Source organism: Loxodonta africana, chromosome 25, assembly GCF_030014295.1.
Source record: "Loxodonta africana isolate mLoxAfr1 chromosome 25, mLoxAfr1.hap2, whole genome shotgun sequence".
Classification (NCBI taxonomy): Eukaryota; Metazoa; Chordata; class Mammalia; order Proboscidea; family Elephantidae; genus Loxodonta; species Loxodonta africana.
In genome coordinates, this window is record NC_087366.1 from 60,159,246 (window position 1) to 60,183,856 (window position 24,611).

A 24,611-nucleotide genomic window follows, 5' to 3' on the forward strand; every position below is an offset into this window, starting at 1 on the left:
GTTTCCTCATTTTTAAAAGAGGAAACATAGAAATACCTATCTCATAGAGTGCATATAAGAAACCAGAGTAGACAGACTAGGTGAAATGCTTCATAAACCAAAACGCAGTACATAAATTTCATTAAAATTTACGGCAGGTTGTTACCAAGATACTAGTTATTATTGTTGTTAGTTGCCGTCAAGCTTACTCTGGTTCATGGTGACCCCATGTAGGACACAACAAAACATTGCCCAGCCCTGTGCCATCTTCTCAGTTGTTGGTATGCTTGAGTCCTTTGGTGGAGCCACTGAATTTTAAGTACCTTCCAATCTAGGGGGCTCATCTACTGGCACAGTATCAGTCAATATTCTGTTATGATCCATAGAGCTTCCCTTGTCTAATTTTGAGAAGTAGATTGCCAGGCCTCTCTTCCTAGTCTGTTGTAGTCTGGAAGCTCCACTGAAACCTGTCCAACATATGGGTGACCCTGCTGGTATTTGAAATACCAGTGGCATAGCTTCCAGTGTCATAAACAACATGCAGGCCACCATGGTACCACAAACTGGCAGACGAGTGCCAGTAACATGGCAGTACCCTCCTGAAATGGCACTAACTTCAGTGTCATTAAAATAGACTTAAAATACAAGATGTGGAAAAAGAAAATCAAGATGTGTTGGAGGATCAGTGGCCATTTTGGTAACATTGTTTCCAGGTAACACTGACCTTTTTTATTCTGGGGGAAAAGAGAGATGTGGAAAAAGGAGAGAATAAATGACGGGAGAGAGGGTAGGCTATATTGAAGGAAGAAAGTGAAAACAAGAACATTCAGGAGATAACTGGAAATTCTCCACTGACACAAAATACAGGTTTTTAATTAAATTTATGTTATTCCTTTGACTTTCATGACTTTTACAATTTTGAAAATTAAAAAAAAAAAAAAAGAGACAACAACTTGTTGTTGAGTCGATCCTGACACATGGCGACCCCATATATTATGGAGTAGAACTACACCATAGGGTTTTCTTGGCTCTAATCTTAGTGGAAGCAGATTGCCAGGCCTTTCTTCTCTGGTGCCAGTGGATGGATTCTAACCACCAACGTCTAGGTTAGTATTTGAGTGCAAACCATTTGTGCCACCTAGGTGGAGGACACACCTAGTAGAGTGTGATTGAATTGGGTCGGTCTGTTCCCTCATGATCAGATTCAGGCTATACCTCTTTGACAGGAATATCACACACGTGATGGTCTCATTGTGTCATAATCAACAGCACATGATTCCCCTTTATCTTGTAACTGATGACATTATCCTGGATCGCTCAATTACGAAAGCATCCACCATATTTCTACACTATAAAGGTACCCTCTTCTCTATCATCAGTGATAAGTATTTTGTGGGGTGATTATTTGATACTGTGTAAATACCCTGTTCCTCATTTCACAATTAATTTTTTCAATCATTTGTTTATGCCAGTATGGAGCCATGGATTCTTATTTTATTCAATGAATTGTTAATTCATTCTAACGCTGTCTATGTTGATGCTCAAATTGTCCCAGGTTTATCCAGTGAAAACACTTTCATTTGGCTTCTTGTGACTTATTGGCAAGTCCCTATTATTCTGGGATTGTTTTCTTGCTCTCGGGTACAATCAGATGATTTAGGTCCCTCTTGTACTTTCCCTGCCGCAGCCCTAGAACCAGCCATTACTCCAAGGAGCCTTGGCTCTTTGTGGTATAGAACGGTATTAAGAAACACAATCTAGATTCTAGGTATGCTTATTGCTATTGAATTTTTGTTGTTGCTGTCTGATTGCATAAATGGAACATCACTGTACCACAGAGTGGTCGTCAGGTGTCAGTGAAACTTAAGCTTTAAAAGGTCACCTATCAATGAAGGTTAAGCTTTAGAAGGAAACAGTAGAAGGATTCTAAGTTATCCCATCCTTCATATATTGTATATAAGTCTAATTTGACACTACCTTGTTGCTTACTCTGTATTCTTTTCTGTAAAAAGAGGTTAGGTTTATAGTTTTTGTGTTACTCTTCCATATTCTTCAAGGAGGAGCCAGACAATTCTGTATATATTTACAGATTTGAAATCACAGAATTGTACCAAATTTTCTGCCCTCTGGTTTCATTTTTTTTTTTTTTTTCCAAAAATCTGTAGCTACATCTTTAGCCCAGAAATCACATGGATGTTCTTTGTAAGTAAAACATAATTTGACAGGGTGTAGGATTTTCTTGGGCTTCATGTTTCCTGAATTCCAGATAGAGAACAAGAAGACAGTTTGAACTTCTTTTAAAGTGTATCCAAAGTGTTTTGCCCATCGTATGTTTATTAATAAACCAGCATTCTTTAAGTTCATGACCTTTGGAGTACTTCAAAGTACTTGAGATTGGTATTGCTTATGAGGTTGGTTCTTTTTGGAATTTAACCCAAAATGACAAATATCAATATTAATCCAGTTTCATACCATGGATCCTACAAGTGTCAACAGCATGAAGCTTTGTGGTTTTTCTAGAAGATAATTAGGCTGCTGAAATTCTCTACAGCTTCATTGTGTATTGACACCTACTCCTTTGACTTGCATCTGTCCTTTTACAATTGTTAAAGAAAATACAAGGATATATTGCAACCCAAACACTAAATACCAAAAATCAAACCAGCTGCCGTCAGGTAGATCCTGACCCGTGGTGACCCCGTTCATGCAGAGCAGAATCGCTTCACAGAGATTTCAAGTTTTTGGAAGTAGATCACCAGGCCTTTATTTGAGGCACCTCTGGGTAGGTTCAATCCACTAACCTTCTGGCTGGTAGTCAAGTACTTAATCCGTTTGCATCACCCAGAAACTCGAAACACTAAATATTACCTTTAAAAAACACATACGAAAAAATAGAGCAGTAAGATACTATAGAATATTTTTCTATCAATATGATCATTATAATGGAATTATACACTAGGTGTAGTGTTAATAGTGGTTATCTTTAGAAGGATTCTGGTTTAGATAATTGTTCTGTGATATTGAATATATTTTTATCCGGTTTGATTAAAAAACTTTTGAAGAATATGAATGTACATTATTTTCAATAATCAACTTTTTTATATCTTAGAGTAGTATTGTGTTAAGTCAAATGCTCTACCTTTTCCTCAGTTTTATTCTCTCCTTCTTTTTGCTAAGTTTGTATGAATCCCAGTTTTTGGTAGTTTCCCCTTCGTTGGTTGTATGATGCAATAGTCAGTTCTTCTTAAGCCGTTCTTTCTTGTTTCCTTGTCCCATCTTACTTATTATTTCTTCTATTTGTGAATATTTCCTGAGATTGGTCCTTACCCTTCTATTCTGCTTTCTGAAAAACTCATCTGCACTTTAACTTTCAAGTATCTGAGTTGTGATTCCAGTTTACAACACCAGCCCTGTGCTCTTGCCTGAACTACAGTTTCAAATTCTATTTGATATATTTTCATGGATCTCCCAATGTCATCTCAACTTCACAAGCATAGAACTATATTTGTTTATCATTCTTCAGAAACTGGTCCCTCTTCTGATTCCCCCATCTTGGTCAGTAGCACCATTTTTTCTTCTTTAGAACTTAAATTTTGGCATTTTCTCCAACTCTGCCTTCTTTTTCTCCTTCTACATTGACAGCGTGAGTCTTAATGGTACATACTTCTTGTCTTTTAGATTTCTGTGTTTTATTTTGCTCTTATTGACTTCAAGTCCTCAGAGGAGGACCCAATACATACCCAGTACTGGCATGGGGGGGGGGGATCAATAAATGAATTATCTGCTTCCCTCACTTTCTCTCTGTCTGTGTCTTTTATTCTCTATCTTTCTTTCTTTGAATTTTGGAAAATGGAGGTAATCTGTATGATAGTATAAAGAGAACCTTGCATTAGAAAAACAAGTCTAGGATATTCATCACAAGTTGCTTAACTTCTCTGAGCTTATAAACTGGAGATAGTAATCCTGTACGTATACCACTGAGTTACTGTAAGAATTTAATGAAATGATATATGTGAAAACGCTTTGTAAACATTAACAATACACTTCAGTGTTATGACTTACTATATACCAAATTCTTTGAAATAGAGATGGTTAACATATTTGAAATATCAGGAACAGAAAAACATTAAGATTATGGGTATTCTATTTTTTTATGTATATATATATGGCAATACCAGGATTAATTCATAATAATAAATTTATTAATAGAAATGGTATGGATTGCCTTGGCTTTTTTTGTTTGTTGGTTTATTTAATGTAGTAGCTCTTTACTTCCAGGTCTTCATTTATCAGAAGGGTAATAGAAGAGCCAGTGGCCCAAGGGACAGAAGAGATAAGAGCAGTAGAATTTGCAAGTTTAGTAAACTCAAATACTACTAATTTCGTATTCTACAATCCCTAATAATCGATGAACATCTATAAAATTAAACCATTAGGTTGAAAATAAAGATGAAACCACAGGCATCATCTTTGCATTTATTGATCGTTGGTTCACAGTAACTGATGACTGACTGTTAGCCAGGGGACACAGATGTGACTGTGCCGTATCTATACAGAGATATTTGTACAATGTACCTACGATACATTTCCTATTAGTAATGTTGTTGCTTAAATGGGATCTCACTCTTCAGCGTTCATTGTCTAATGTTAAACTAGGATCCAAGGTTTGACGTAACCTTTCTAAATAAAGAGTCATCCTTACGAAATGGACACACCTCGGCAATAACATACGGCTTGTATGAATGCTAATTGTCATGTACTATTTTCATATCAAGCACTGTATTTCACCTGCAGGGTATCTCTGCTTAGAAAAGGTTTATTATTAAAAGGGAAAAACTATACGTGTATTTTGCTCCATAATGGTTTCCTCGCGGATTCTTTTTCTTTTGTTCTTTTCCAAGTAATTTTATTTGAACTGTGAATATTTTTGAAACTATAAACAGAAATGCTTTTTTTTAAGAGGGGAAGGGAGGCAAGACTTCTTTATGACAACAATTATTGTCCTTATTTTTTTATTTATTCATTTTTGGGTTAATTTAGTCTGGCTAAAATTACATACATATTCATGTTTCTTATTAAGAACAAAGCTTTACTCTTGGTTATTTTCCATAAATTTGTCCTCATAAACAATTTGATAGACACCTACTTTAACTGTTAGAATGAAAGTTCACACTGAACCGATGGAACCCGGCTTCAGATCTATAATTCATTAACTCTTTCCCCAAAGGTCCAAATGTTTTTTTATCAGATTACAATAAAATTGCTACAGCTTTCTTTTAAATTTCAGAGTGGGCACATATTATAATCAAGGTATAGATCGTCTAACTATTACCAAGTGCGCTAGGGTTTTTGAATGTGATTTCATTTTAGTCCAAAGCATTAAATAGAAATAATATTATGGATTGTGACACAAGAGTTACACTTTTTCAAAACGGATTTTCTTGCTCAGAATTCCAGGGAATGTATTTCTAAATTTTTACATTAAATGTCTGATTGTTTAGCCTCCATTGTCAGTTTATCAGCTAAACATGAGATTCTTAATACCTATTTCATACCGAAGTATCAGTTATGTGATGATTAATTAAACTCTCACTAATCGTACAAGTATTGATTGCACAATAGATGCAGACGTTGCAAGCAGTATAAAATATCTCAAGTATTGTGAAGATGCTAATAAACGAAGGTTCTGGAAGCCCAGTAGTTACTTAGGTTAACAGCTTCCTTAAACAAGTAGAAGTTTACGTAAGGAGAGTTCTCTGTTATTTCACTTAGTTGTTGTATAATTATTATATATGATGTTTGTGAAATAATTAACACACTGCTCTAATGGCTAGAATTAATGCACTTTTTTCCTTTTGTCATAAATTTGCTTTAGGTTTGATTTAAAGAAAACACTATTGTTTTTCAATGCAGTTGTTTTCCCTGCAGTAAAGCTTTATTTAGAAACCCTTATTTTTCAAATATTTTAAGAATAATTTTATTGTAGATTCTTGGAAAGACTACACTAAAGTTTGTTTTGGGTTTTGATACCAGATTCATCGCGTAATAAGGAAGCTGAACGCCAGGTAGCTTCAGAAACCAAGATTATGCCTTACAGGAAAGTGGAAAAGTTATAAAGATTTGCATTTTAATTTAAGGAATCATTTTTCTGTTTATTGTTGGGTGTATTTCCATTTCGCAATATAAAAAGTGCTAGATTGTTGCTTTACTGAAGTTTCTTTAAAAAATTTAAAAGAACTTTTTAAATATAAAAGTTTTATTTTTATGTATTTTTCATTGGCATTCAGTTGTTGGAATTGATGAAATTTATATAATTGATCCTGTATTTCCAGTCATGTTGTATTATTCAATAGAATTTAAAAATAACTCATAAATGTTCACAAATATCTATTCTGGCATTGTGTAAAATAAATAACATCCTGCTTTTGAAGGTTTGTTTTTTTTTCCTCAAAGATGTTAGATCAGGTTAACTGCCCCTTATTTATTCAGTGAGTATTTAAGGTTTATTTACTCCCGTCTTCTATAGTTAAACTCTTTGATTTTGAGGGAAATTTTAAGATTATGTATTCTAAATTTATATCTCTCAACTTTGTTATCTTAAATGGGCAAGATATGTTTCAAATTTAGAAAATGGTACCATGTTTGTTACGTTCCCACACTGAAGACTTTTACATGAAGGTTCATAACACATTGGCAGTTTACTAACTGTGGCTTAATAGAAATCTCCAGAGTTTGTGCTGTGGTCTTTATTTTCTCATGTTTCTTTAAACTTTCCTCATCCTAGAAAAAGAAGATCTTAATCAGCACCAGGGACACATAAAAATACCAAACAGCCTTTCCTGTAGATCATTTCCCTACCTCATCTGACGTTTAACCTTATCTTAATTTGAGGCCGAACATGTGTTAACAAATGAACAAACTGTCATTTTATTTAGAATTTAATAGCTAAAATACTTCAGTTATTTTTATTCTTGCTAACAGTGAGCTTTTACTGAATATTTTTGGTAAGACATTTTAACTCATATCAGTATTGGGCACATAACTAATCTTAAACCTGGTCAGTTATATGCTCAACACCATGCTTCTGTCACACCCTCAACAGTCTATCATCCCGTGGTGGGATGTGTAGGGAATTACAAAGTCGAGGTCAGTTTTCCCCATCTGTAACACTAGGTTAATAGTAACTTGCTTATTTTCCTTAATTTTTTAAGAAGTAAATAAAATACATATGGACGTGATGTGAAAAATCTAAGATAGACCAGTTTTTTCTTTGCTGGGAAATTATTTGAAATCTTTAAAAATAATTTGAATACAGGCTATGCAAGGTATGCTTAGAAGAGTTTATTTATGTATTTATATTTTTTCCCATTTTATAACTTGTAAGTCTTTTAAAAACTGAAGTTACATTGGTTTACAAAAAAGATAATTTATTTTAGAACTATCCAATTGAATGTGTACATATAGAGAGAGAGAGATGCCCTAGGTTGTGCAAATAGTTAAAGGGATCAACTGCCAACTGAAAGATTGGAGGTTTGAGTTCAACCAGAGACACCATGGAAGAAAGGCCTGGTGACCTGTTTCTGAAAGATCAGCCGTTGAAAACCCTGTGGAGCACAGTTCCACTTTGAAACACATTGGGTTGCCATGAGCTGTAGTTGACTTGACAGCAAATGGTATGTATGCGTGTGTGTATATAATGTAACATATATGATATATAATGCATATTTATATACATTGGTTTATATAGTAATATATGTAATGTAATATATAGTATAAAATAATATATAATGGTTTATTATATGTATTTTATTACATATTTGTATATACACACTTATTACATTGCTTATATATATATGTATATATGTAATGTAATAAATATATATGTAGTTAGAATGGTTGGCCAGGTGGGGAAGAGAAGAGGAATGAGGAGAAGACAGCTTTTCCATGTTTCCCGCAAGGAAAGCACATGGACTCTTGGCTGTGCTGTCCGCCTTAGGACATGCTTTGATGCATGGGTAAACCAAGAGGTATGATTCTCTGAAATGTTTCTTTGAAATCTAAGCATTGCACTTTTTTCCAGCCTCTAAATATTGTGATGGAAACGTTATTATGACATTAAAGTATGTTCCTGGGCTGCTTTGGAGGCCCAGCCATGGGTCACTTGGGTTCAGTTTTCATGATCTTTCAATTCCCTGGCCAGTGCGGACTCTGTGGAGACGGCAGTCCTGAAGCCCCTGCAGATGGAGGGGTGACTCATACTCCCCAGTAGCAACCCTCTTGACTGATTAGGGCATTGTGATGACAATTTCCAAGGGGACTCCTGTCTAGCTCCCTTGATGGCAGCAGAGATGATAGGCTTTGAAAAGTGAGTTCCTAAAATATGTACAATTGGAAGAAACCAATAGTGCTGTGTCAGAGGCACGAGTTGCTGGAGTGGTTTGGGATTAGTAATAGGAATGATAGGGTAGATGACTCTTTATTTCAGCAGGTCTACGCATTGGCTTTCATCTGTTGCTAATAAGTTTCTATTTTTACTAATCCTGGCTGGAGAGAGAGTGATTTCTGTTGGTCTAGCACCTGTCCATAACTGTCAGGGCCTGCTAAAGGCTCATGTTTTTTACCTTTGGAAATATATTATTTGGCATCTGGTTAAGTTCTTTGTAATGTGCTTCAATTTCCTGTAAAAGTAATAGACAAGTGATTTTTACCACTTTCTTTCAAACTTCTAGGTTTTTTTTTTTTAATCATTGAAGAGTCTTTTAAAATTAAATTTCTTTTTTTTTCCTTCCACTTTTCTTCTCTAGCAACATCTTCTGGTCCTTTTTACTCTGGGCTTTACTAACTCACGCTTCTGCCTTCTGGCGTAGTGGTTAAGTGGTTTTTTTTTTTACTAACTCAAGAGGAAGTATCCTTAAAAACTAACCCCTCCCAGAAGCACTCGCCATCCTCTGTGGCTTTAAAGACCCTGTTTTCCATATAATGCAAGGAGTTGGCGGGGAAAGAGTCCCGGCCCACGGAAGAGAAATTCTCTGTTGGCTGATTCCCACCCATGATTAATTTGGTGTGGTTTTAGTGACAAGCGAGACACATCAATCACATTTCAGGAATTGATTTCGGCTTCAACAGATTTCAGGGCACAGAAGGATGTTTCTCGAAAAAATGAAAACATTTAGTAAATGAAATGCGTGAAACTAAAGAAAGCCTTTGCTGTCATTTACTGTAAATACCAGCGGAGACCCGAGCCCAACAAGAGATTCTTTAAGAGGACTTAGACCCAAACACATCAGCATTCTTAACTGACAGACGCTGTTTCTAGGCTTGGATGATTAACATTTAACTCTCGTTTGAAATGATTTCTAATAAAAACACACTTTTGTGCCTGAACCCTACTACATAGCATTTTAAATTTTGAAAGTTGGGTTATAATCTATAGAACAACTCAAGCAGTTAGGTTATTTAATGCATGCTGACATGCGAGGGCCTAGATAAAATAAAGGAATGATTTCTAAAGAGCTACCAACTTGCAGTCAGTTTATCCTGCAAAATATCAAACGTGGCTTCTCTCAGGGACCATGTAATAGCTGGGCCCTATGTAAGTTTATAGACCAAAAGCTACAAACCGTCAGCCTGAGAGGCACACAATTAGCCAAAAAGTTGTGTGAACCTTTAAACATCTGGAGATTTTATAAAATAATGATCCAGATTGCTGGCTTCTTTTGGAAGTGGTGACTTTGAAAATCCGAGACTTACATTCTGGAATACCTAATCCATTCTCACAGCAATAGCTAGGGGGCACTGAGCAGAGATTTTGTCCTTTTGTGGGGCAAATTCCGTCTGTGTCACTACAGTTTAGACCCCTCATTTTTTTTTTCTGAACAGGTAGTGCATTTCTTCCTTCATGTGGCTAGCCCCTGTGGTCCCTGAGTTTTCAACTCTTGATGTAAACATTAACATAAATGCACATAATTGTGGGCTCACTTTGGAAGGAAAATGTTTGCTAACAATTAATTTTCACAGAATTTTTTTACCAGGTCAAGTCATTATCAGGAAGGTAAAGAAATTGGATAATGTCTTATCAGTTTACAATTGTGTGTTCGTATTTGTAACTTTTGCAAGAAAGGTTGACTGTAGGTGTTGAGATACTCACCATCATGGTGTATTTACTGTAATCTTGTCATATTTAGCCAAATACCTTTTTATTTTTTGAAATTCGGTTAAATAACTGAAGAGCCAATGGTTAGCTTTCAAAATATCTGTTATGAGGTCATGTTCTCTTCTCCTTTGCTTAATCTAGTTTCTGTGTTGTAAAATGCAAACAAATCTGAAGCTGTTTATGATTTTCCATACTTTATTCTCCATGGCGACGCGCAACAGGCATTGATCTTCTCCTAATGCAGTAATGAGCTAGAAGCATTTTTCAAACACAGGCACTTTATTTGCTCTATTATCATCAAGAACAAAAGGAAATGCATTTGGCCAAGGTCAGTGTGATGGGAACACGAAGACCTGTGCCAGAAAGCCTTCTGCTCTTCTGGCCCATTAATGCGATCCATTTGGCTCCAGTTCTTCCTGATTTAAGACATGAAGTATGTAGATGCTTCCAACTGCCAAGGCAGTTGTTGGACTCTGAATCTGTGGGTCAATTCCATCTTTTTAAGTACACCATTTCATTCATAGAATCTAAGAGCTGGAAGAGAGCTTAACACGTGATCAAGCTCATTCATCTGCTTCCAGGCAAGGGAGCAATAAAAATGTCTCAGAAAGCGAATGGTTTTCTTCATTTGTCAAACTTCCCAAGTATAGAGGCCTATGGTCGTTCTTGCTTAATACTGAATATCTAAATATAACTGTCATTAGTAAATTCTTCTTAATATCTAACTGAGATTTCCCCAGGATATCATACAATGCTTCCTCTTACATTGTCCAAGATGAATATTGAAGAGTTAAATTCTGAGGTTCTACCTTTTCAGCAACTCCTTTTTTTTTCGCAATACCTTCTGCTTTTTATTGGTGTCTTCAAGTCTTCTATTTCTTTCCAAAGTTACAATATGCTAGTGCAATAAGAAAAAAATGACAAACAAGAACTACTCAGAAAACTGACCAGAGATACATATATTTATGTGTGTACTTTCCAGGTTCAGAAGGACCAAAAGAAAGACAAACAAACAAAAACACCCTCATTGGTATATGGCTACAACATATATTGTAACTTTATTTATTTATTCATTTACACACATTTTTGTGACGAGCTTGTCATGTATAGTGCATATGCAATGATGAGTGACATACAATTAAATGCTTACCAAAATCGTTTGGACACATATGTTTGGCCGTTCGAGACTTTTTCAATTAATGTATCATTTCTCACCATGCCCTCAACCCTCAATTTTGTGTGTGTGTGTGGAATTAGGCTGAGAATGCATAATAAATAAAATCTCTTGAAGTTTGAGTTTAGGCCAGGCTGTGTTTCAAAAAATATATTGGTTTTGTTAGGTGCTGTTGAGTTAATTTCCACTCATAGCAACCCCATGTGACAGAGTAGAACTGCCCCTATCAGGTTTCCTAGGCTGTAATCTTTATGGGAGCAGATTGCCAGGCCTTTCTCCCACGGAGCCACTGGGTGGTTTAGAACCGCCAACCTTTCAGTTAGCAGGCTTAACCGTGCTGCAAGTTGACAGGAAATACCAAGATATTATGGTTTGGGAAACTGCAAGGAGATTTCCATGGGAAGTTCTACATCCTCCTATGTGAGGTACTGACAGTTGTAGTCTTCACCGCAACTTCTCCTCCCAAGCTTTCTCATGACAGTCTTTTCCTGGCCACCTTGACATCTAAGGATCCCTCTTAGTGTTGTGGACAGTTTTGAGCATCCTTGTAGCCACCTTGCCACCTAACCCCTCCTGAAACAACTATACACAAGGAAGTCTATCAGGAACTCCTTGACCTGATACAAGTACAGGATACTTGTTGTTAGGTGCCGTCGAGTCAGTTCTGACTCATAGTGACCCTATGCACAACAGAACGAAACACTGCCTGGTCCTGCGCCATCCTTACAATCATCGTTATGCTTGAGCCCATTGTTGCAGCCACTGTGTCAATCCACCTCATTGAGGGCCTTCCTCTTTTCTGCTGACCCTGTACTCTGCCAAGCATGAGGTCCTTCTCCAGGGACTCATCCCTCCTGAAAACATGTCCAAAGTATGTAAGACGCAGTCTCACCATCCTTGCCTCTAAGGAACATTCTGGCTGCACTTGTTCCAAGACAGATTTCTTCATTCTTTTGGCAGTCCATGGTATATTCAATATTCTTCGCCAACACCACAATTCAAAAGTGTCAACTCTTCTTCGGTCTTCCTTATTCATTGTCCAGCTTTCACGTGCATCTGATGTGATTGAAAATACCATGGCTTGGCTCAGGCACACCTTAGTCTTCAGGGTGACACCTTTGCTCTTCAACACTTTAAAGAGGTCCTTTGCAGCAGATTTGCCCAATGCAATGTGTCTTTTGTTTTCTTGACTGCTGCTTCCATGGCTGTTGATTGTGGATGCAAGTAAAATGAAATCCTTGACAACTTCAATCTTTTCTCCATTTATCATGATGTTGCTTATTGGTTCAGTTGCGAGAATTTTTTTTTTTTGCTTTTTCACACTAAGGTGTAATCCATACTGAAGGCTGTGGTCTTTGATCTTCATTAGTAAGTGCTTCAAGTCCTCTTCAGTTTCAGCAAGCAAGGTGTGTCATCTTCATATCTCAGGTTGTTAACAAGTCTTCCTCCAATCCTCAGAGTATATACTTTGCTAATTGTTAATTTCCTTGACCTTAAATTTTGATATGTTTAGATCTACTGATGGATAATGCTTCTCCCCAAATCTTTAACATTATACATCAAGTAAGCATGAGTCTAGAGTGGCTCCTTATAAAGACCTAGCTACTCAGAGGAGTAAAATAAAAATATCATTGAACATTTGGCTTGAAAACCAGCTATAGAAAATAATGCTTTTCATATGCATAATGTCTGCATCAAAGCAAACTGAATTTACAGTCATCTTTTTGAAACCAGGTGGTAGAGAAATTCTGAAAATAGTCACAAGATCAGAGGATTGTAAATGGAAAGTCATCGTTCAGGAAACATTACTTATTTAGTGTGTCTGTCATTGAAAGTCTTTTAATGTTTGTCTTTACTTAGTTTTAGTGACTGTATAATTTATGTATAAGCGCATTTTTATTTTCACCACTATTCTTGATTCTCCTACCTTAGTTTTTCTCATGAGGTTTTAAATTCCTCAGTAGTCTATTTGTCAACTTTGGGGAAGGAAAGGTGTATGTAAGTGGCTTCAAATTGTGTCCACAGTGGCTTTGTGCTATTGTGATCATCTCAGGACTCACGGTAATTAGGACTGTTCTTCGAGTCTTCTGTCCTTGCGTTCCCCACTTCTAAATTTCTGCAAAGCGTATGGCTCTCTCCTCTTCAAAAAAAATGGTTTTTTTTCTATTAACTTTCCCCACAACTCTTTAGCAGCATATTTGGCAGATGGATGGGGGTTAGTGATGGCATATAGAATTGGTTGATAAGGGGATGGAAGCATTGCATTTACTTCATATCAGACCCTGAATCAACCCATTTAGGTATCCCTCTAACTCCTTTTTAGGTTCCTTTATTATTTTTCGTTTATGTTCACTAAAGATTTCAATCGGATCGGTACATTCCACTGCGTTCCTCTGTATTGAATGAAGCGAATTGACTGTGGCCCTCAAACCAGCAACTTGAACACCAGCTTGTTTGATTTCATATCTAATTCCTTTTTACAGGGCATTGGGTTTTGCGTATATAATATTCGTGCTCATCTTTATACAAAGCATCCCCGTAGAGTGGTGTGCATTGTTTTACTATTTCTATGTTAAACAGATTGCTGTCGGTGTCACAGGAAGTGAGTGTCACAAGAAATAGGCAATAAGTGTCACAATGTCAGCAGAATATCTCTGACTTGTATGAGAGTCAGGCATGTATACGGTAATTTTATATTAACATTTAATCTCTATTGAACTTCATTTTTCCTCTTTGTAATATGCTAGTGCGATAAGAAAAACATGACAAACGGATTACTGAACTGACAAGAGAGTAATATCTTTTTCTCTGTACATCCTAGGTTGAGAAATATCAAACAAACAAACAAAAAACCCTGATTAGTACATGGCTACAAAGCATGTTGTTAACTAATTTATTTATTCACTTAGTATTTCTATATGCTTGAGTGTGCTGGGTATAATTCTCTTCACACTTGATCTGGAAATGTATATTAAGTTCTTTGTTTTGAACCTCACCTTTGCCAAATTTACTTTATTTTGAATCTCAACTTTGCCAAATCATGATTATCACCAGAGAAATATTACAAAATGTCATTTGTTTGGTACGTTATTTTTGGCTCTCAGAATTTCTGCTTGAGCCTGGTAGTACATTTTTATTATCTTTGGTGAGCTACTAAAAAAATTAGCCAGAACATCAGATTTTCTTCTGCGAGATCCATGACAAGCTTCTCTTTTGAGCTTAATTTGCTCATAGGTCGCCTGTGTGAAGACTCAGTGGCCCCTTTCTCTGCCACATTTTCCCTATTTTTCTTTCTTACCTATATTCTCCTTGAAAAGGAACGAATTGACTGTGGCAGTCAAACCAGCAACTTGAAAACAAGCTTGTTAGATTTCATATTTAATTCATTTTCACAGGGCACTGAATTTTGCATAAATAATATCTGTGCTTTTGTTTACACAGAGCAGCCCCACGGGGTGCAGTGCATTGTTATACTATTATTACTGTGTTAAACTTACTGCCGCCAGTATCACGTTTAATTGTGAATTAGTAGAATTGCTTCCTGATGTTGATATCCAACCACATTTCACATCTTCATCCACTAATTCGTAACTTCGTTCACATGAGAAAACAATTTAGAAAAGCATGAGAGGAAGAGTAGCCAGGACGAAATAGAACAAGACAAAATGTGGGTTAGGTAGGCAGGGGCCACAGTAAATGCCCTTTCAATAGTTCATGAAAAATTTAACAGGCAGCAGAAGGAAAGGGCAGGTTTTCTTTTTTTCTTTAAAGGCAGTTCCTATGTTTACCAAATGAAGGCCAAGTGTTTTCTGGCCTCTCTCCCTTTCTGACATCCAGCAAAGTAAGAAATAGTGCCTTGTGAATCGGAGATTTCCTTTAATTACATTGGGGAAGTGATAATGGCAGGCATTGCATGTTTAATGTAACGTTCTGGATGGCCCTCTTTTTTTCTTTTTTACCTTCACAGCCACCTCATCTTGAGCAGAAATAAAAGGTTCAAGGCTTGTCAGCATCAGTTTATAGATAGCTGTTTAAAAATAATGAGATATTGGGTATTGTAAGGCTCAGGGCTGTCCTGCCAGACTCATTTATTTCCATTCCCCTTTTGTCAGAATTGCAGACAGAAGACATTCAATTAAAACTTGTCACCTGTTGCAGATGACCTAATTTGTACTTGTATGTGTCATAGATTAGGGCTCCATGCTTCAAATGAGGTAACTTTACCTCTGGTGCAACAATTCTCTCGCTAAATATTTTGGTCATGGTTATGTTGAATTTCTATCAGTTAGATTTCAGCTCCAACCCAGCTTACAGATTTATCACATGTGCCTCGGAACCGGCCAAGAGTAGTCAATCATATCTTTAAAAAAGAAGAAGAAGAAGGAACTTTGTTGGGTTATGTCCTAAGCACAGAAATTCACAAATGTATTTTATCTGCAACTTGAATCTGAAAGGGAGGGAAGCCTTTGCACTCCTGTTTCGGGCCTCATGTGTTTAACAGTCCAGATAGCTATCAGGAGACCCAAAGGAAGGATTCCCCCTTGCTAATTGTTGATTCATCTGTATAGCCAGGAGGCTTTAATGTGAGTCATGGTTTTTATCTCTTCTAGTGACTGTTTTTTTTTTTTTTTTTTTTTTTAGTGACTGAAGACTTAGTTTAAAAAAAGAAAAAAGTTTGCCTAATGGGTATGCATTTTCTCTCCCTGTGTGACTTTTCTCTTTTGTTCAGCAGATGTCACAGGGTTTCCACGTGCTACCCAGCCATCTCCCAAGTTCCCCAACTGTTGTCATGATCTTCCATCACAAGAGAATGTAACCCTTGGCCAGGGATGTCTTGTGGGAACGCTGCTGCCGAGGCCTCCCTGAGCCATAAAATCCAATGACAATGTCGCTCTGCCTCCAAGGCCCTGGCAAAATAGGCTTTGTCTGATTTACAGTGACAGATATAAGAGCCCTGGTGGCATAAACAGTTAAGCGTTCAGAAAGGTTGGTGGTTCAAACTCACACAGAGGCTCTGTGCAAGAAAGACCCGGTGATCTGCTTCCGTAAAGATTATGGCCAAGGAAATCCTATGGGGCACTTCTATGCAGTAACACATGGAGTTGCCTTGAGCTGGAATTGACTCGATGGCACGCAACAACAACATTAAGGAGGAACCACCTAAACCAAGACTTTTAGGACAGAGTAGAACTGCCCCATAAGATTTCCAAGTAGTGCCCGGTGAATTCGAACTACTGACCTTTTGGTTAGCAGCTGTAGCTCTTAGCCACCAGGGTTTCCAAGGAGGAACCAGGAGTAAGGAAATGAATTGAATACCTCTGGCTCCCTGCCTCAGTAGAAATGCAGAGTATTTGAATCTTTTTATCATGTTTTGGTTTGAACATAACTATCATATTTTGAGGTATGGTCGCATAACTACAAACTGTCCTAGGTGAGAAAAATTTAATCTACCTATCACTTAGTGCCAGAAACCCTGGTGGCATAGTGGTTAAGTGCTACGGCTGCGAACCAAAGGGTCGGCATTTCTAATCCACCAGGTGCTCCTTGGAAACTCTATGGGGCAGTTCTACTCTGCCCTATAGGGTCGCTACGAGTCGGAATTGACTCGACAGCACTGGGTTCTGGGGTTATCACTTAGTGAGTAAAACAAACAAACAAAAAAAACACCAAACCTGTTGCCGTCCAGTCAATTCCGACTCATAGCGACCCTGTAGGACAGGGTAGAACTGCCCCATAGGGTTTCCAAGGAGCACCTGGTGGATTTGAACTGCTGACTTTTGGTTAGCAGCCGCTCTTAACCACTACGCAACCAGGGTTTCCACTTAGGAAATACAAAATTATCCCATTTTCCCTCATGGTCCGTTATCCTGCCAACTTTGTCACAGATGCTCCATTTCATGTAGAGAAGATTGTTCACCTCAAAAATCAATGGCGTTGTAGCTACCTTTCCTTCCGCTTTTGAAGTACACCCCAAATGTCCTTTTCTGAAATAGAATTTGATGGCAGACAAGCAGTATAAATGTAGTGTTTAAGAATGTAGGTTTTCCAACCCCCAACTCTCATTCCTGGATCTCCCTCTTGCTCGTTCCAGTTTCTCATACTGTATCTATCTTCTCTGGTTTTTGGTATTTGTTTGCCTAAATCTATTTAATTGCTCTTAAAGTTATCACCTGATTTCACGTAACTGCACTCTGATCTTTCGATATGGTAATTCAGGATATTTAGACACATCTAGAAGCAAGGGTATGTTTGTATGTTCCACTAAAAGATAATCAACTCTTAAAGTGGCCTGTAACTTTTAAAGGATGTTACATAGGAAACATGAAAAGTAATAGCTGTCTCACAGGATTCCTATAAAGACTAAATGAGTTAATATATTTACAGCAGTTAACCTGTTGCGTGGCATATAATAAGCCCTCCATAACCGGTGGCTTCTAATACTGGCTGCTGTTTTAGATTATTCCAAGATACTTCATGTAGAAATTGATTTATTCAGTTAACAATGATGGTATTTCTTGGTAGGAGATATAGGTATGAGGAGTCAGAAAGGATTAAATCATGAGGCCATATTTAACAGTATTACAGTCTATTTTGAGAAGGGGCAGTAGAAGTTAGAGGTTAGTTTATTTTATTGCCTTAGGTACTCTTGAAAAATTTACTATGCTTAGATACTCCCTAGAGCATGTATTTGAACATACAAGTAAATTTCACTCATCCCCTTACCAAGCAAGACGCCTATAAACACACACTTCTTTTGGTTAAACTGGTAGACTGTCAGGGTGTTGTCCTGGAGGAGAACCCCATCACAGAGGCTGCCGTTAAAAGTCCTGCTGCTGTGTCTGATGCTGCTAACCTCCTTTGCTTCTATTCTTGCAGCTCCTCAAAAGGATTTTCTGTATCCTCTGTTTATGATGCTTCCCCTTAGAGAAATCTTAGGAGAATTCAAGGACACTGCTAGGTACCTCTGTTCCTGAAGGGAAGGAGGGAAGTTTTCTCACACAAAACAGAAGCTGCAGTATCAGGAGGTCACATAGTACTCCGGAGAGCGCCCCTCCTCCTTACCTGATTGTTTCAGAAGTTACTGTTTTCCATCGTTTCTCCAACACTCAGTTACGAGCATTGTTCAGTTACATTTATTTAACACAACTATCTATTTGCTATCTTTTATTATTTTTATTTTCACCTTTCTTAACTGTTCATGGGATACTTAAGTATTCCGTGGGTCTATGTAATTAATGTTTTTAGCAAATCTTTATTTGGGAACTGCCATAAATCTCTTTAATTTAGGAAAGTAGGCTAGGGTATCCTTGTGTAATTTTCTGAAGGGGAGATCTTTTATTACACTATGAAATGCTTTTGACTTTGTGCTTATTAAAAATGTGAAAAACACTTTTGACTTTGGACTATATAATATTATAAAAATTTGCATTTGAGCATAAAATATAGACTTAAAACTAGCTGACCTAAGAAGACCTTGTGCTGAGCTGTTTTACTGCTGTTGGTGTTTATTTGCCTCAAAGCTTATTTTTTTCCTCCTTGCCCTACTCTTGCTTTCCAATTTTGTAAATTCTGACAATGTATAAGATTTGTAATTCCCTGGTGGCTATGTAGGCACGTGCAGTATTTGAAATAAGAAGCAATGTGAAATGTTCTGTTAGGTAGGTAATGCCAACTATTAAAATCTTTTATTAAAAAAAAAAAAAAAGGTAATGGCAGTCTCCACATGAATAGAAAATCTATTTGCCTTAATTAACTTCGGATCCTGTCAGATATTAAACATTGTGGGTGTCTTATTTTCTGGGAGAAATCTGACTTTAAACTTTCTCAAAATTGGTTTACAAGTAAAGTCCAAACAGAAATTGTTTGTATTTAAGATCGTGAAAGTGTGAAGACATGAGCTGTGTCAACTTAAGTGGAAATATTTGGATTAGGTTGATGTTTGTTTATGGCAAATCTGGATTTCCGGGTTCCGATCGTAATAAGTATTTGTTTCTCTTTTTCTAAAATAATTTGAGCCTTTTAAATTTACTAGGTTAATTGGGTAATTGTCAATTCTCTACTTAACTCTGTATTGTGTACTTAACAGCTAAACTCGGGGAAAGCTTCTTCCTTCTTGAATAGAATTTGGATTAGGTCCTGTAGCTGTCCTAATATCATCACATATCCAAATGATATTATTAGTGACAGAGATGAGCAGTAAATAGAATGGGATGCCAGATATTCCTATAAATCAGTTAGACATCAAATAGTGTCACTATTTGGCTTCTATCCTTGGAATTATCTTACCAGTCTATCATACCTCAAATCTGTTTACCTACGGAATTGAGGCAGAGTAGATTGTCAGACTCCATGGGGATAGATTTTCAATAAATGATCATGATGAAAAATACATCTCAGTAAAGTATTGCAGTGATATTTCAGTAAAATAACAGCATAATGATGACCATCTTATTTTTACTTATCATTTTAAGGTTTCTAAAATATTTTGATAACTTATTTGTATAATATCCAGGATATAATACTACTGGATCTTTACAACAAAACATCAAGGAGGATATTGTCTTTATGCCCATTTTATATTTAGAAAAAACAAATAAGTTTAAGGGATTCATCAAAGTTTACAGAGCTAATTAATGAAAGAGCCAGAAGGAGATTCAACCATTTTGAGCAAGTTTTTGGAGAGGAAGAGGTGAAAAAAAGATAAAACACGAAAAAAGGGGAAAGAAGTGGAAGTTACTAGACTTTGGTAAATATAACACAGTAAAACTAGAACACTGGAAATTAGATGAACAAAGGAAAAGAATTCAATGTAAGCACAAAGTATAGTGAAACTCTCCCCCTCGCCCCCATTGCCGTCAAGTTTCATAGTGACCCTATAGGACAGAGTAGAACCGCCTCATAGAGTTTCCAGTGACCGCATGGTGGATTCAAACTGCTGACCTTTTGGTTAGCAGCCATAGCAGTTAAACACTACTTAACCCTGTAGTGGTTAACCACCAGGGTTTCCATAGTGGAACTAGCGGGTAGGAAATACAACTGCCTTGTGACCCACCTGCAGGATTGTTTTCAGTGCGGAAGCAGCTGTATCTAACTTCCCTGGGTTTTGATATTTGTTTGCCTAAATTTTTTTAATTTAATTGCAGTAGGAGTTATTTCCTGATTTCATTTAAACTATACCCTGATGTTTCTGTACGACAATTTAGGATTTATTTAGATATATGTACAAATATATGTTTTTGTGTATCGCTAAAAGATAAGTAGCTGTAAGCTAGTATATATTAGGAAAGCATGAAAGTGTGTTTTCTTTTACCCCCTGGATGACTAATATTATCCCTAACCTTTGAATATATATAAATTCACCTTCAGAATTAACAGATTTCTCAAACTATTTCACGTAATTCAGATAACCAACAACTGACATGTTCCAGGCGATATTGATAAGCACTCCCCAAAAAGAGGACCCTTTCTTGAAATGGTTTGTGAAACATCCCATATGTTTTATGTCCCTATTAGAGTTCTACAGAGTCTGTTTGCATATGAAAAGCTCTGAGAAGCTGCTCAGTAAAATAATAATGAGCATGCTTTTAATTGAATCTGTTTTCTAAACAGCTTGAGAAATTTCAAGATATGTACAATGCATTGTTGTTGTTGTTGTTTTTAGGTGCTGTCGAGTTGGTTCTGACTCACAGCGACCTTATGCACAGTGGAAGGAAACAATGCCCGGTCCTGCACCATCCTCACAGTCATTGCTATGTTTGAACCCATGGTTGCAGCCACTGTGTCAATCCATTTCCTTGAGGATCTGCTTTTTTGCTGGCCTCCACTTTACCAAGCATAATGCCCTTCTCCAGGCTCTGGTCCCTCCTGATAACATGTCCGAAGTACACGAGACTAAGTCTTGCCATCCTCGCTTCTAAGGAGCATTCTGGCTGTACGTCTTCCAAGACAGATTTGTTTGTTCTTCTGGTAGTCCACAGTGATATTTAATATTCTTCATCAACACCATAATCCAAAGGCATCAATTCTTCTTTGATCTTCTTTACTCATTGCCCAGCTTTCACATGTATATGAGGCAATTGAAAATACCATGGCTTGGGTCAGGCACACCTTAGTCCTCAAAGTGACATCTTTGCTTTTTAACACTTCAGTGAGGTCTTTTGCAGCAGATTTGCCTAATGCAATGCATAGTTTGATTTCTTGACTGCAGCTTCCATGGGCATTGATTCTGGATCCAAGTAAAATGAAACCCTTGACAACTTCAATATTTTCTCCATTTATTATTATGATGTTGCTTATTGGTCCAATTGCACAGTGCATTACTTGGTTGAATTTATTCGTGTATAATGTTACACTGTTATCTCTATTAAGGAGCAACCTAATTCTACAAGTAGAGCCTCTCCCTGTCCCTACTACCAAGTAGTCTTTTCCTGATTTGTTAAGGACTACATGGTCCCATCCTGAACTTTACAATTAGGGACTGGAAACCAGGTTAGTAATAAGCCCAACCCCTCTGCTCCCTCACATAAATGAAGCATTTCTCCTTTTTAATGTTTTTCTTTCTTTTTTGCCTTTTCCCTTAATATTTTAAGTCCACTGTCAGCAAAACCTCTTTGAATCTTGACCCAATGCACCATTATTTGGGACGAAGTTTTACCCCTGCCTGTCTCCTTTTGTCTACTTTCCGATTCAGCCTTTCACCTCTCCCTCATTAACATGCCATCCTTTGACATCCTAACCTTCTGCACCCTGTCTTCGGGAAGCTCCTTTTGCTTCGTCCTTTGACAGTGTAAGCCAATGCGTGCCAAAACGTCAATAACATTGCCCTTCTGAAACATTGCCCTTCTGAGACATAGTGACTGCTTAATATGGAACACTCCTTTCGCCTGACAGGACTGAATTTTGTGTGGTGTAATTCCAGCAGCATGTTGGTGCCTCTCTACTTACACACCCTACAATTACATACCCCACGTGTCTGTCAGTTTGTGGTACTATGCTGGCTTGTGTGTAGCTCTGATGCTAGAAGTTATGCCACTGGTATTTCAAATAGCAGCAGGGTCACCCATGGTGGACAGGTCTCAAGTGAGCTTCCAGACTAAGACAGACTCTGGCTGACAGCCTACTTCTGAAAAAATTAGCCAGCCAAAACCTAATGAATAGCAGTGGAACATTGTCTGATATCAATACCCATGGAAGCAGCAGTCCGGAAATCAGACGACATATTTCATTGAGCAGATCTGCTACAAAAGACTTCTTTAAAATACAAAAAAACAAAGATGTCACTTTAAGGACTAAAATGCGCCAAACCCAAGCCATGGTGTTTTCTATTGCCTCATATGCATGTGAAAGCTGGAAAATGACTAAGGAAGACCAAAGAAGAATTGACACCTTTGAATTATGGTGTTGGTGAAGAATATTGCATATACCATGGACTGCCAGAAGAACAAACAAATCTGTCTTGGAAGAAGTATAGCCAGAATGTTCATTAGAAGCAAGGATGCGAGACTTTGTCTCACATACTTTGGACACATTATCGGGGGAACCAGTCCCTGGAGAAGGACACCATGCTTGGCAAAGTAGAGGGTCAGCGAAAAAGAGGAGGACCTTCAACGAGATGGGTTGACACTGTGGCTACAACAGTGGGCTCAAACATAACAACGTAGTAAGGATGTTGCAGGACTGGGCAGTGTTTCATTCTGCTGTACGTAAGGTTGCTAAGGGTCGGAACTGACGTGATGGCATCTAACAACAATAACACAGAGTCCCTGGATGGTACCGTCTGTGTATATGACTGGTCTCCAAGATAGCTACCTAAACAGTAAGCCAGTGCCTTTCTTTCTTTCTCCAAAGGGGTGCGTCTTGACAGAGTACGTGGAGGTCGACAGAAGTACAAGCGCAGAATAGATGCGGAGAACAGCCCATACCTGAACCCTCAGCTGGTTCAGCCAGCCAAAAAGCCATGTAAGTACAGCAGATATGTCTGGCTCCTAGCACGGGATTCCTCCCAGTTGGCTCTATGTACATCAGCTTTGCTGTGCCCACCCTCCTTACTCTAAGGAAACGTCTCATTGTTGGGGGCTGTGCCTTTATTCCCAAGGACTGCCTATGAAGACCAACAGCGACTTGGCTAATTATCTTTTTTTTTTCTTCTTCTTCTTTTAAGTTTTCTTTGGTTTTCTCCCTTTTACCATTTTTCACCTAGTCAGTTTGTGGAAGCATAAGCACATTAGTGCTTAGCTTATGTAGTGTGGATTTTGCAGTTACTGGTGATCTTATTTTCAGAGGTCCATAAAATGGATCATACCTTCATCATTAGTTCATTGGAGCTGTTCGTTTCCGATTTCACAAGAAAGTGATTTTGTAGTTTTCACTAACTAAATAAGTTTCCCTGCTCAACCTCGCAACGAAAATACATTAGGGGCCTCATTAATTTGGAGCTATGGAAGGTTAGCATGCTAGCTAGCAAGAGGTTAAAGCAGGAATGGTCCCTGCTACTACCAAGCATAGGTTAGTGGTTTCATCTCAGGCACCCTTATGGGCATCATGAATTGTTTGTAAAAAGTCTCTGGTTTTACGATGCCAGGTTGCAATTTGAGAGGACAATCGGTACATAGCTAAAATGTAAGCCCCATTCTCTTTGTCGTTAACTAAGAAGAGCTGGAATATAGACTGAGGCAATAAGTGTATCCCATTTTTTGAAGAATCAGTTAATAGCTGTAATACAACAGAACTAACATTTTAGGGTGCTGACGGAGGGGGTTCAGACTAGGCACTTAGAAGTGCTGCGGTGAAAGTAATTCTCACATTTAGCTGTCTTTGCCTAAGACAACACAATCAGCACTCATCAGAGGAAGTCGAAGCTATAATAGTTCTAAAGAAGGCATGGATGATTTTTGATACGCCTGCTTTCAAGGGACGGAAGTGCCAGCTTCTCATTCAGCTTCTCCAGGAGGGGTCACTGCTGTGTATCATACATGTAAGCATATGGGGATCTGTTAAACAAATAAAACAGGCCCTGAGCTGTAAATGAGAGGACATTTCAGCTATGTCAAAGGAAAAGCAACCAGTTTTACATAAAATTAAAGCTTAAGTGAACATATGGCATGGTTTCCTTTTGCCTTTCCAAAAAACATTATGTTGATTATACCTTCGATTGTCCAATCTGGCGTCTTCTCCGCAGCCTACATAAACTGTTTGGCATTCTGCAAATACAATCCAGGAGGGCATTAAGCAGATTTTGCACATTATAATAAAAAACTTTCTGATAATGCAATAAAATGCAATAAACACTAATGCTTAATTTCGTTA

At 37.6% G+C, this 24,611-nt stretch overlaps 1 protein-coding gene across 2 annotated transcripts in view; it reads left to right on the plus strand.

Annotated features, from left to right (window-relative positions):
• The window catches only part of ESRRG (estrogen related receptor gamma), a 244,082-nt gene that overhangs the window by 142,913 nt on the left and 76,558 nt on the right, over nucleotides 1–24,611 (plus strand). The window contains exon 4 of one of the 2 annotated variants that reach the window (XM_010599408.3): nucleotides 23,154–23,264. In XM_010599408.3, coding sequence (XP_010597710.1) covers nucleotides 23,154–23,264 — 111 coding nt within the window. Of the gene's footprint in view, nucleotides 1–23,153; nucleotides 23,269–24,611 lie in introns of both variants that reach the window. The other variant, XM_023538694.2, reaches the window with a different exon arrangement.